The following is a 13,883-nucleotide window of genomic DNA, read 5'->3' as shown; positions in this document are numbered from 1 at the left end:
CATTTCAATGTGGACTCGTAATTAAATGGTGTTACCTACCTGCTGCTTAAGGCCAGCGTCATGCTCAAGACAGGACAGTTTGCACTACACTTCAGCAACAGTCACTGCTTCTGAATCAGTCCAAACAAACCATACACTGAAACTCCTTTTCATATATTAATATTCCTCATTGGAAACTACTTTGCAAAAACCTATTTGCTGTGCATGATTTCTCTTGCCAAGAGAAAAGTTAAAATATACCATGAAGAGATCATAGCAAGCGATGGGTACTTTGGATTTAGTTCATTTTCATGGGAATCCCTGAAGACAATTTCTACAGATGAAGCAAAGGTTTAATAGCTACCAGGCACGTACCTCTCTTCTATTGCTGGCTCTCATCTTCCACCTACATAATGACCAGAGTGATAAACCTTAGGAAAAACCTATGAGATACAGCCTAGAGTGGTTTGCAGAAAACTGCGGTGCAGTAAGTTAACAGTTTAATCTGTTTCCCCAAAGGATTACTTCAACAGTCTATTTTAAAAACTAAGGGCTATTCTCCACAGCACAGTGAGCACCACTGTTTCATCCAGTTATATTTTGTCAGATATTCAGTTAGCAGTTCCTTCTTTAAATTGTGTTTACTCACCTTTAAGTTTGTGATTGTTGTTTTGTTTTTGTCCATTGAAATAATAAACTTCGCATTAAGTTCTTTCTCCCTGAAAGAAAAACCAAGACTTGAGTACATTAAATAAAATGTATCACAATAATCCATAGCCATATTTCCACTCATGAGGTTGCTTGCCACAACCAGCTACCACGGGAATTCATTTTTATTTCATTGGTTTTGTTTGGGTATTTTTGGGGTTTGGTGTGGTTTTGTTTCTTTGGTCGTTTGTTTGTTGGCTGGTTTTGTTTGTTTGGGGCTTTCTTGGGAGGAGGTTCTTTGGTGTTTCGGTTTAGGTTTTTTATTGTTGGTTGGTTGGTTGTTTTATTCTTGTGACCAAAGTTTACTCATTGCTGTGGGATCCAGTTGAAGTACTCAGGTTTGCCTCCAAATCCTTTCATCTACAAAGAGAGCAGCAACTCAGGGAAACCTGCTTCTGGAGTTTGACTCTGCAGGGCAATTAAGTAGTTTATTCTTGATTTTAAGTACTCTGATCCAAAGCCCAGTGAAGTCAATTACATGGCTCTAAGGAACTATGAAACAGAACATTGTAAGATAAGACCTGGCTTCTTACCACCATCCTAGCAGTAGCAGTCCCCATTTACCCATATAGCCTAGGTAACAGGGACTAAATATTTAATCCACAAGACATCAGTATTTTAAACTTCACTTAAAAACAAGGTACTCAACATTTTTTTGAGCTGTGATGCCCATGGCAATGCGCAAGAGCGGCTCTGCTGCTAAGGGAGTGTTACACAGGTCTGTTGCTTCCCAGAGCACAATGATTCCAGGAAGAAGAAAAGTCCAGTTCTCCAACAGTGTTCTTGTGCGTCCACATTTATTTCACATCAGTTGCTTCTGATTGTTTTCAAAACTATCATAAAAAAATCATTAGCGTAGTGTCTAAAAACATCATGTATCAACCTGCTTGCTAGACATGGGATTTCACTGCAGTTAGTCGTAAGAGTAATGCAGGCTGCTCTTGAATGAAAACCTGGAGCATAACATCTCCTGTGTTGTTAAAAATATGTGAGAAAAAGCAATGGAAGAGGAGGACTGTTATATACACCATACAAAAGCTCGCTCCCCAAATGCTGACAGACATGCTTGTTCTAAAATCAGCTGCTAAATCGCCCGACAAACTAGTGTGCCTGCCTGGTGCCAAGGAAAGCAAAGGGCTTTAAAGTAATAAAGTGCTGCTTTACCACATTGCATGGCATCTCAGAGATTACTGGATATCTGCTTGCACCAAGCAAAATAAAAAGGAAAAACCTGAGTTCAGGATCTTGGTGACATTTTCTTACTCGTGGCACACTAGATCACCCAGGTCTATGTTCATCAGCTGACACCGCAGCTCCCCTCTATTCACATTCAGTTTCCCAGTAGAAATTGTAAAGAAAAGCAAAACCCCATTTTAAAATCTACATTAATGAATAAAGATTAGGCAAATAAAAGTGCTTATTTAAATATCAACACATTAAGTTATTTTCTAAGGTAATAAAACATATAATTGTTATAATTACAGCATTAATTATACAACTGAATTTAGATCTACCATAGAGACACGTCTTAAGAGATGCCTCTCAGTCATTTCCATGTCATCCTTAGTAGCTTTTACTAAGGTCTACACTTAAGAGACTGAAATACTAAGATGCAGCTATGAGTAATAAACAAGGAAACTGAGAAGTTTCCAATGGTATTTTTAGTAATAAAGAGATTTTGACACGGCAGTAATGCCGCCTGTGCATGGCTACTACCCACCCTGCTTCCCGAACTGCCTCTACCTGTCTGTAACTATTTGCTCAGCAAAGCTGTAATAAGTAATGTGGCCCAATTAAATGGTCTATATTCCCACGAACATTTGTTTCAAATATAATTTGGAACCTGCTTCCTATAGGAAGTTTAGAAGGACTCTAAGGGGGAAGTAATTATTGCTTTTTTGTCTGGATTTCTTTATGCTTGAGATATATGAGAAGAAATAGTAAAATATGTTTGTGCTTTCTTTCTCAGAGCTAGCCAGCTCTCCATATTACAAAACCTAAAGCTATTCAATAATGGAAAACTGATACAAAATGATCCAAGTCTAGCACCCATGTACAAACTACACACAATTCTGAGAAGTCTACAGTCATTAATTTTTGTGGTAATACCAATAACAATATTAAACACTAAAGAATGAGAATTTCAAAGTGAAAAAAAAAAAAAAAAAGCCTTGTAAAGCACTAGCCAATAAAAAAATTAATAAATAGAACCCTGCGTTCTTGTAGGGGAAGGGATAGAGAGAAGACAACCTGAAAGAGGAATACTAAGACCAGAATCAATAAGCCAACCTGCAAGATGTGAAAAGAATTAACAGGAACCAAATGCTAAACCCTCATTTAAATATATGAGACAGCTGAGTATAATTTATTGTACACATAAAGAGGTTGAGAGGATCCCATAAAAAACACCTGCTTGCGTGATGCCAGTCATTTCCAGGCACTCACTTCATGCAGTTCAGCGGGGTCTGAGTCCCTTCCAAAAGTTCTGATTGCAAGTTCTACCTTAATTAAAGGTTCATGCTGTAAATAGCTGTATGGCAGTGTTGGGTACCATTCTGAGAACCTTCAGGGCAAGGAGAACCCTGCTGCAACCAGCTACTCCTCCAGCATCCATAGAAACTCATTTCAGCCCAGAGAGAAGCCCCAGCCACTACGCAAAAAAACACCCCTACCAACTCCATCCCCTTCATTACAAAGCAACGTAAAGGGGCTGGCTGCCAAAACCAGTTCACAATTAATGCTTTGATTTAAGCAAGCCTGCTTCCCCCCAAGCCCAATGTGTTCCCACAGCGGTGATTTGGGCCAGCCTCCAGGCTTCCCTTGCTGCTGTTTCATACACCACGTGGAGCTCCAGGATCACAAGGGAACGAAACTTCTAACCCGTGATCTCATGGCTCCAAACCAAACTACGAAGCGATCAAGGAGACAAGTTTCTTGGCACAGATACCAGGAAATACAGCAGCCCAGTGCTACTATTGCTAAATTCAGCTAGTCATCCAGCAATTAATGGCGAGGAGAGGAGAAGGAGAAAGAAGGAGAAGGAGAAGGAGAAATCAGAATGACTACTTCAAATAATACCGGCACTTTGTTTTAGTATAAACAGTATCAATGTTATTACCAAGATACACTTAAAAGAACTAGTCTACTACACTTGCAATGGGATAACTTATTAAAACTTTGCCCAAGTAAGCAATTTATCAATTTTATTTTCACCACAAAGGGCACATGGATTATGAAGAACCGCCCTAAACTGAGTGTGATTCAGAAGCCATATCGAAACACAGCAGCTCCATGGAAGAAGTTTAGAGGTAGATCTCTTTATGCCAACTTTCTTTCTCTCCTTCCTTTGTATTCCCTGCTTATTTTCAGGGCAAGGATCAGAGCAACTTTTGCACCTCCATGGGCATCTGGTCAAAATCCTACTACAGGCAGCTGACTATTAGCACTATCTCAAGACTTCAAGGCAAATTTCAGTGGCCTCTGTTCATTATGTCACAAGACTTTCTGAACATCCTCTCACAGAGAAAAGGAAGAAGAGCACCAAAAAGCACTGTTATCTCAAATATAAATCAACAAGGAAAGCTTTAGAAAAACTCTTATTACAGACATGCAAAATGTGTTTGGTCTTTTTCCAAGTTCAAGTTCTTTCCTTTAAGGTCTTTCAATGGGATGTTCGGTTATTTAAATAGTGCCTTTTTATTGATCTCTTCTGTATTATTCAGACACTAGAGCATTTATTATAGCTTATTTCATTAGAAAATCATGATACTAGGTTTTCCATTAAAATAATACTACGGGAATCAGTTCTGTTTACCGTAATCCCTTTCAGTCATAACTCTGAAAAGAGAAAGATGCATTTCATCTAGAGGGTGGGAGGGGAAAATCAAAAAGGACAGGACAGAAAGTGTAATCAGTTTTCCCAAATAGTGTTTCAAAAGACCACTTCGGAAAACCTCCAAGGCTGCACAGCCAAGGACACAGGCACTACCACAACTGCCTGCAGAGCATCTCTGTGTCAAAATGGAACAACTGCCTGTAAAATATACTCTTGGAAATTCACTTAGCTATAGACATCTAACAGAACATCTATTGGAAAAGGATTATACTGAAGAGCAGACATGCGATTTTGTTTTTCAGCTACTCAAAGACATAGTCTGAGCACTTGTAAAAGCAACTCAACCATGCTTAATGGCTTTTCTTTTCAGCAAAGTGCCTGCTGCTTCTTATATTCGCATTTTAGGCACAATGTTACGGATTTCCTATTTTATCGCTCTGCTTGTTCAATACCCAGGTGTATTTCTGAGGTCACAAAGTGAAAGCATGAGGGTTGCTTAATGACCAGGAAAATTCAAGGTAGATTTAACTGAAAAACAAGCACAAAGTGTGTCACAGAAAGAACTTGGCTTTTTCTTGTAGCTTGGTAACATACCAACTGTACGTTTGCCCTGATGTCCCATCGAATTACACAGACCAAGAGCACTTCCCTTTGTTTGAGTAACTCTTAGAAGGGGAACATTCAATTCAACCATATACTTTAAAAAGTCAAACAAAAACTCTCCTACACAAGAAATTCTTTGTTACTTTCTGTAACTACCAGAAAAGCAAAGTTTGTGCGATCTGAAATATCACACAATTTCTCTTTCCTATTCAAAGGTTTTTGTTTGGTTTGGGTTTTTTTTAACTTCTTCAATGTTTATCAAATAACTTTGTAGAAAGTGCATTTTTTTTAAATGTGATTCCATATCTAGGTGCAGTCAAAAACATAAATCTGGAGGTCTATATATAAAACACATTCATTACCCTTTGGGTTAAAATAAGTTTTTCCATAAACATCAATAACAAACAGTTTGAATGTAATGTTGGCTGAGATCTAAAATCAGAACAAGTCAAGCAATCTGATTTAAACACAAGATTTGGGGAATCCATTGTGGCTTGAGTTACCAGTACTACATGACTACACTGTATAAAAAAATCACAGTCATCTCCATAGTGGGGCAACAGCCCAACAAATCCTGAGCTCCAATGACCCCATGCTCTTGACCGATGCTGCTACAAGCCCATAATCAAAGGACCCAAGCCATGTTTACACTAATATAGTTTAAAAGGCACTTCTTCCATAAGGGGATGGCCTATAAGAAAGATGGAGATGGACTTTTTAGCAGGGCCTGTTACAACAGGACAAGGGGTGACGGTTTAAAACTAAAAGAGGGGAGATTCAGGCCAGACATGAGGAAGGAATTTTTCACACTGAGGGTGGTGAAACACTATCCCAGGTTGCCCAGAGAGGTGGTGGATGCCCCATCCCTGGAGACATCCCAGGCCAGGCTGGATGGGGCTCTGAGCAACCTGATCTGGTGAAGATGTCCCTGCTCATGGCAGGGGTTGGGCTGGATGAGCTTTGAAGGTCCTTCCAACCCAAACTATTCTATGATTCTCTAACTACGCATTGTACATCAAGCAGCATAACTACAATTAGTCGCCCTTCAGCCTTGGTTTGAGAGAAGGTCCCTGGATGGATCATCTGACGGCCAGGAAGGGCTGCAGCCTTCCCCTCGTTCAGGAGAGCTCTGCAGCCTCTATACAGCCACCCGTGTTCTCTGAACAACACAACTTCATTATCTTCCAGACCTGTACCAAACTGTCAAATCTGGCTGACAGCAGCCAACAGATTCAAAAGCTGCTTGATGAGAGTGGGACCGGCTGATAGACGGGCTGCGCTGTCTCTCAAGTTTCATCTCAAGAAGCCAGACAAGAAAAAAGCAGAAAAAAATGCTGGGAACTGAAGTGAAAAGAAACAGCTTTCTACGGATACCATTGCGATTGTGTCTCAGTAAGAGAATGAAACCATACACGTACTTGGTACTTCAAAAAAAGTTTTGTCAAAAAGCACATTTTGTGTGGGCGTAAGGTTTTCTGTGATCAACATAATCTTAATAAGTTCCTAGTGCAGACCCACATTCTCTTTTCTGCTACTTGTTTTGTAAAAAGCATCGGCAAACTTTGCAAATACTTAAATGCAAATAGCAAATAGTTAAACTGTGAACTTCCGTCACAGTGCAGCAGAAACCGGAATAATAAACCCAGCGACAGAGAAAGCAGAAGCAGGGGAAAATCTTGTACATCTCATGAAACAGATATATTCCCTTAGTTTATATGCCAGTACACACCTATCAGCTCTTGTATGAAGGACAAGCTAGATTAAATGCCTTTAGCCATAAGAATAAATTTTACCAACAATAGTGAAAGGCAGTGGTTTAATCTATAGCTGTAAGGCTCTCCTGCAAAATGAATATACTCATGTCCTTGTGCTGTCTTCTCTCAAATGATATCTAGCTTTTTGGGGGAAACTATGCACGCTCGTGATAACACACAGACCGGTCATTATATTAAATCATGTATTTGACCTGCTTTTTAAATTTGCATTTTTAATAATATTTTAGGTAAACTTCACCTCCCAACAACTCAGATCGGGTCTGGTAGATAGCCACAAAAGCAAATTTTTAAATCACCAGGAAAAGCTAACTCAAAAAAAAAAGTGAATGTATCCACACATGCCATGGTCAATGATCACATAATAACCTGAAAAATATTTAATGTTCAATTAGCAGACTACCTCGACAGCAACTTTTTTGCTTTGCCCGTGTAGATGGAACATCAGACCAGGCTCAGTAACGGTCTTACCAGTAGGAACTAGTCCTGCATAGCTAAGTTTTAAGATAACCACACGTAAAACCTCTTACCTGCTTCTGATTTTGGCCTTTAAGAAAATGTAGCAAGTGCTAATCTTTGGCAGAAGCAACATAAAACATAAACTCAGACACAATTGAGTTGATTTGAATGACAGCCTAGAATTTTGTTGTAACTATTGTTATGACACTATGAAATTTTTCTAGGACTCCTGCATTTTAGTCCATGTGATATTTTGCTTTTAATACCTTGTTTCTTCTGATTTGTTCTTTTAGTCCTGCTATCCCAAGTCATAAAGACAGTATTGACTTGACCTCTTATGTACAGCAAAGCATGATTCAAAGAAATCACGCTGCTTCTCTGCAGTGCCCTTGTCTTTTGGGGCAGGAGGTCCTCAAATTAGAAATTCAAAACTAAAAAATTGTACCTGATCTCACAGATCTATTAACCCATCAAGTAATCCAAAAGGCCGTTCTGTTGCTATTTCCTCTACTGAGACACATACAGGCAATCTGGACAGAACAACAAATTATTTCAGTTATGTAAGTACAAGTATCTTTCGAATATATAAGCATTCAGAAAAATGATGGGTGTACTCCAGGTTTCTGTATCTCACTACTGCTTTGTATTTACAACACAAATGCTTTGGAGAAGAATCTTCATAAAGAACAAATATTTGAAGTGTCTGAGTTTTCAACAATAAGAACTTCAGCCCATCATCAATTAAGATGCTGAGTGCCATGTACACCCTCTGTTAGATGACTCTGAAAAACCCTCTCTGAATAAATAACCCTGGCTTTGTATTCATAGCAACTGCAAAATAGAGGACTTTGCTCTTCAATTCAGTCAGCTGTTCTCACCAACAATACCTGCCTTTCACATGCTCAGACTTCTAAGAGTCTTCAAGTCCAAGAGCTCACTTAGGTTAAAAGAGCTGAGTGCTAATCCCATTTATTTAAAAACTGATCTTAATTTCAAATAAACAAGACCAGAGAAACCGAGAGGCTCACCTTACTCTCACTTTGTTTCATTATGAAGCCTGCAATACAGAGAGACTCATCACCTTTTACTCTGCTGGTCTCAAGGAGCTCTCAACAAAAAGCAGCATTTGAAAGTATTTTATTGCTCATCATTTTAGTGATATAACATGAGTAGGTAGCCTGCTAAGGTGTTTGATAACACTGAAATAAATTAATTAGGAAACACTATTCTAAAACTTGGATTTTAAGTTCAAACTGCTCAAGATCATAACGTTTTGGGGATTAGAAATTGTAAATGAGGCCAATTTAATTACGTTTCCCCACACATGCCCACGCTGCTGCTGTGCTCCAGCACCACTGGCACTGGAAGGTCTTTGTTCTTCAACGCTAGGGAGGGGGACAGACCGAACAAGGTAGCGATTGTGACAAATCCCACAGGCTTGAAAACCTTTTGAAGCACTTGCATTAATGCACTAAAAAGGACAGAAAAATAAGCTGATGTAAACAGAGGCTATACGTGGGTGTCCCGATCTCTGGTGCTTTATGCAAGATTAACTGTCAGTCCCAGCCATTAACTCTTCAGTCAATGGGAATCCAGTATTTTGCTGAAACTCCTTAGAGCTCCTTTTGCAGCCATCAGGTCTGTTCCATTTTTGCTGCTCACAAACACAAGGATAAATCTCTGCATTTGGGACTCTCTCTCCCTCATACATCTTGCCCAACAGATGAAAAGCCAAGATCCCATTTTAAAGACTACACAGGACAGAGAATAAACTGGGTATGCACAAAGTTGTGCAATAACCACCACAGAGGAAGTTGGAGGCAGAATGGCAAATGCAGGAGCTACTTATAAGTCACCCAGGTCTGGTCTCACCTTCCCATTCGAGCAAGATAATTTCCTGTAATGACTTTCTTCAAAGGAATTAGCTCTTCCCAACTGCCTGGGCTTTCATTCCCTTTGGGAGACTCTTCCACAACCTGCACTATCTCATTAGCAGTAATTCCTTAGGTACAGTCTAAGCTGATCCATTATTAGCTTCATTCCATTACTCCCAAGATGTTATGAAGGAGCCATAACTAAATATTTAATTCCTCTTTTCAACATTTAAGCCCTGCAAATATTTCTCGATTTCCATCTCCTAATCCATTCTGGTAGTCATAACACATACAGTATACATTTTGCTCAGTATTTTTTGAATCGATGATTCCAGACATTTCTGTTGATGTTTTCTAACGTAATTCAGCTGTTAAGGTTCCAGAAATGCGTCTTCAAGGTATATTAACCCAGAGGCTCTCTGGGCAAAGCCCCAACCACAGCTTCAGTGTTTGGCTCTGCAAGATATTTGGAAACAAGAACTGCACTGTATTGTATGACACTCTCAAGTTCAAATTCATTGGTTCTAAGCAGAAAAACTTCAAAGATTAACCTCAGAGGAAAAGAAGAGGAAAGCAAGCTACAGGCCACTGATGTTCAAAGACCATGTATTTCAGCAGAGGTGAGAAACTCTAGAGACAGAAACCACCAGAGAGTGCTGTTATTCTCTACTGCTTCTACCCATAAGTTGCAGCTTGCAGCGCTGCTGGCACTGGCTATTGTGGAAATGCCTCAGGAGAGTCCAACAAGTTTTTCTAGAATATCCTGACCTGTGGCATCCAAATTTCCAGCCAACTACCATCCTTGGTGTTGGCTTCTCCATTTGGCTTTAACTTTTCATTTTATCAAAGGTCACACGCTCGGTCTCCGCTCCTCAACACAGCTGCCCAATGCTGCGTTTTAACAGCCCTTAGGAACACACAGCCAGACCATTTGAGATTTAAACTCTTCAGGAGAGCAACTATTCTGCTTCACATTTGAAATGTTCTCTTTAAAATCATTTTGTAAAATAACTTTGGCGTTTTTCCCCCCCACCTCATAACTGCTGCTTCTTCCCATTCTATACAACCATGTCTGTACTATTTTCTGCTACTTACTGCCTTTATGCCCCCCTCCCAAAAAAAACAAACAAAAAAACCAACCTTGAAACTTAAAAAGTAACCATTACCCATGCTACTATATTGATTATAAGACCTTCATCACCTCTTATCCTTGCCACTGACAACCAAGTCCTTTCTGTAAGCCCACTAGGTTCTTATTTTTTCCTAATCCTTACAAGTTTGAGTCAACGCTCTGCTATGGGCAAGCTGTCATTTCTACTTCATTTGCTTCAACAACAAGTTCTCCAACCTCTCCTCTATTTTCATATGGTCTGCTTGCAGCCTTACAACACAGCTTACTACATTTCTTTCTCAAACATATGATGCCCATAGATACCATTTAAAGGAGCCTCACAGTATATAGCACCTATGTTCCCCAACAAACACTGCTATCTCAATTGCATCTTCATTCCAGAACAACTGACAGCAATAATGACAGCCATCAACTACCATGATTTAAACTTTTCTCATCTTTGAGGGCATTTTTACATAATTACAAATGTTTATGCCACATTTTTTTGTTGGTACCCATGCTTGAAGAACACACGTTCAATGCATTTAACAAGCAGAACCCTCCCTAGGACTGGTCAGATACCATCTAAACCAGGGACTAACAGCCCCTCTCAGAGCAGAGCCACCTGTTTTCCTACCCACCCTTCCTTTGCTTTCTCTCTAAGTCCTACATACTAAACCATCAGGTAACATGGCCATACAAAGATCATTTCATTTCACCTATAGGGAAAAACTGATCTTATTCTACACTTCTCATAACTGAGCGAGTACTGGATTTTTGTGCTCTTTCACATCTGGCAGTCTCACTTTGCAGAGCTGCAAAGGCCAAGTGGATGAAGCACCCACTGCTCTTCACCCCACCCCAGAACCTGGCCGTATTCACCGGGTATCACCACCTCATCGCCAACCAGACCCATCTGCTAAGCACATCTTCACTCAGCTCAGGGAAAAGGTAGTGATTATGAAGGAGAGATGACATGTTCGTTGTCATGCCAACACTCACCTGTCTGGTCCTCACAGTACTAAGGGACCTGTCCTGAGGAGCTGAGCATGACCACAGTGAAGAATAAAAACTCTTACTGCTGTTTGCTTCTCTTGAAGAGGTGAGAGATAATAAATAGTAAATAAAACCATTTCTTCATGTACCTTACAAAACAAAACATACTATACTTTCATTTCAGACTAAGTTCTCCTAGGATCAACTTTACATGATCCAGGAACTCAGATCACTGCCTACACCTTTAGGCACTGGTCCAACGCTAACAACAGAAGTAGCATGCTGACAAAGGTCATTACACATATATATATATATATATATATACATATACACAGATACACTTCTCTCCCTGGGAGTAAGCTGTATCTACTCTGAACACTTTCGCAAAGGAAAAAATCTGCTGGAGGTCATTAGGTGGGTTCAAGGGTTTGGACACAAAATACAGCAAGGTGAAAAGGTCACATTCAGAACAGTTAGTCTGTCTTGCCAACTCAGCATCAAAGTAGACTTTTATTGGATTTGCACTTACCCACAGATAAAGGCAAAAGCAAGAGACAGGCACACTCACCCCAGGAACACTAGAGCCTCACCTATTCTTACAGATCTTACAGCTTATTTTTATCGTAGAGAAATTGTACATGATTGTAAATCAAATCACAGGCACCATTATTAAAACAGAAGTTCAAACACTTTACATAAGAAATAGCAAACTCAGCTTGCTGATAAATGGCTTATCCTCATCGGTACTGCAGTTTAGAAAGTGACAGTATTGCAACACTTGGCTAAATTTAAGCTTTGAGCTGCATTACTGTGATCACTCTGGATCCTCTTACGAGCAACAACCAACAATCAGTGCTCAGAAACAGTCGCAGCAAAAATTTCACCGTGCACTTCAGAGACAAAAATGATATTCAGCTATGGGTGTCCTTGCTTGTAATCACTCCATCTTTTCTCACTCTACCTGTGTTATATTTATGTTATACACATTTTGTCAAAACACTCTATCTTTATAAATTCATGAAAATGAAAAATATACACAGTAACCATATTTTAGACATAGTAATTCATCATGAAACAGCACCTCATTCCCTTCTTCCCTGCACTGGAAATTCTATAATATATTGCCCGTGGATTTCTTTTGCTTCTCAATTCTAAAAAGCAAGGATAGTTAATTATAACTTTCATACTGCCAGTAAGCTCCTACCTAAATCACTTGTAAACATCCAGAAGGAAATTAAAATTTCAGCTGGCTCTTCACTGTTTACCTGTTTATCTCTTTTAGCTGCTAGAAAAACACTCTAGTCACAAGTTCCTTGTAAAATGAAACTGCTTCATTTACATCTCTGTCCTTTGCATTGCTGTATTAATTTCAGCGGTTGAAAACTCTGCTGTTGACACTAGGGCTTGGATTGTGCAAGCGGTTATTTTTAAAGATAATATAAAGTTGCTCCTAAATTTCCCATGCTACTCTGACTCCAGCTCTGCACACAGATGAGTCACTTAGACTTACAAGCATAACTGAGGTGTAATAATGTAAAACCAAGAGGGCCAGTCTTACATCTAATGAATAATTACATGGAATGTACTTGTGGATTTAAGTATCGACATTGGCCTGGCTTTTAATCCAAACAAATCCCAGAGTCACACAAAAGCCTTCCCTGAGCAATAAAACACATTTTTCACCTCCCCACTATCAAACATAAAAGCTGTTTGTCTTCATGTGGTAATAACCATATAACCATGTAAAGCACTATAGCTACTGGGATGCATTGCTGTCCTCCCCATCAGTCACTTCTGTTTGAAGAGCAGATCTAAGGAGTGTGTGCATACAGGGTTAAAAATTGATCATTTAAAAATTAAATCAAATTGGAATTTCTATGTCACTATGCTGGAAATATCAGAGCTGTGGGAAAGACCACGCAGCTCATTGAAATAAACATTTAAAAATGCCAAGAGCACAGGATAAGCACAGGGAAGAAGAACTTAGTGCAGTGCAAAACCCCATGCTGATGTTTGCTGCAACTTCTGCAGTTAAGGACAACTTATGACCCTCGTTTACTTCGTTCAGACAGTTAAATACATTAATTAGTTTATGCAAATGCAAGAAACAGATTTAAAAGGTTAAAAAAAAAAAAAACCTCAGACAAAGCTTGTTTTTCTCTATTACTTCATGAATTGAAAGCCAAACAGAACATAGCTAACAGGTGTAAGAAATTGAGGGGCCCAAGAACTAGTATCTGAAAGAGTCAAGTTGATATTTCCTTTATTAAATATAAAAATATTTGTTCTTATTTAGCATACTTTGAATGGTTTAATTTACCTGACAAAAAAAGTTAAAAGTTTGGTTTTCCCAAACACTAACTGAACTCTAGTTTTCATTCAGACAAAATGTGACATAAAATGCAAATAAGAAAGGATCACCCCTCATTCTTCTGCAAAGACTCTGAGCAGAAGAACATAAAGCAATGCATTCACTTGAACTGTGCAGACGCAGTGTATAATACAAAATTGAGAGCCAGCATTAGGTTAGGCTTAACAGCATCCCA

General features: G+C 39.2%; 1 protein-coding gene across 4 annotated transcripts in view; it reads right to left on the bottom strand.

Moving 5' to 3' along the window:
- KIF16B (kinesin family member 16B) overlaps positions 1–13,883 on the bottom strand; it is a 135,660-nt gene that overhangs the window by 117,800 nt on the left and 3,977 nt on the right. For 3 of the 4 annotated variants that reach the window (XR_013921984.1, XR_013921985.1, XM_080341996.1), the window contains exon 2: positions 629–698. The exons of the other annotated variant lie outside the window; for it this stretch is intronic. Coding sequence is in view for 1 of the 3 variants with exons in the window: in XM_080341996.1 (XP_080198122.1) it covers positions 629–698 (70 nt within the window). In the remaining 2 variants the exon portion in view is untranslated. The remainder of the gene's footprint in view (positions 1–628; positions 699–13,883) is intronic. 4 annotated transcript variants of the gene reach the window in all.

This window comes from Nesoenas mayeri (assembly GCF_963082525.1).
Source record: "Nesoenas mayeri genome assembly, chromosome: 3".
Classification (NCBI taxonomy): domain Eukaryota; kingdom Metazoa; phylum Chordata; class Aves; order Columbiformes; family Columbidae; genus Nesoenas; species Nesoenas mayeri.
This window is presented reverse-complemented; position numbering and strand designations above follow the sequence as displayed.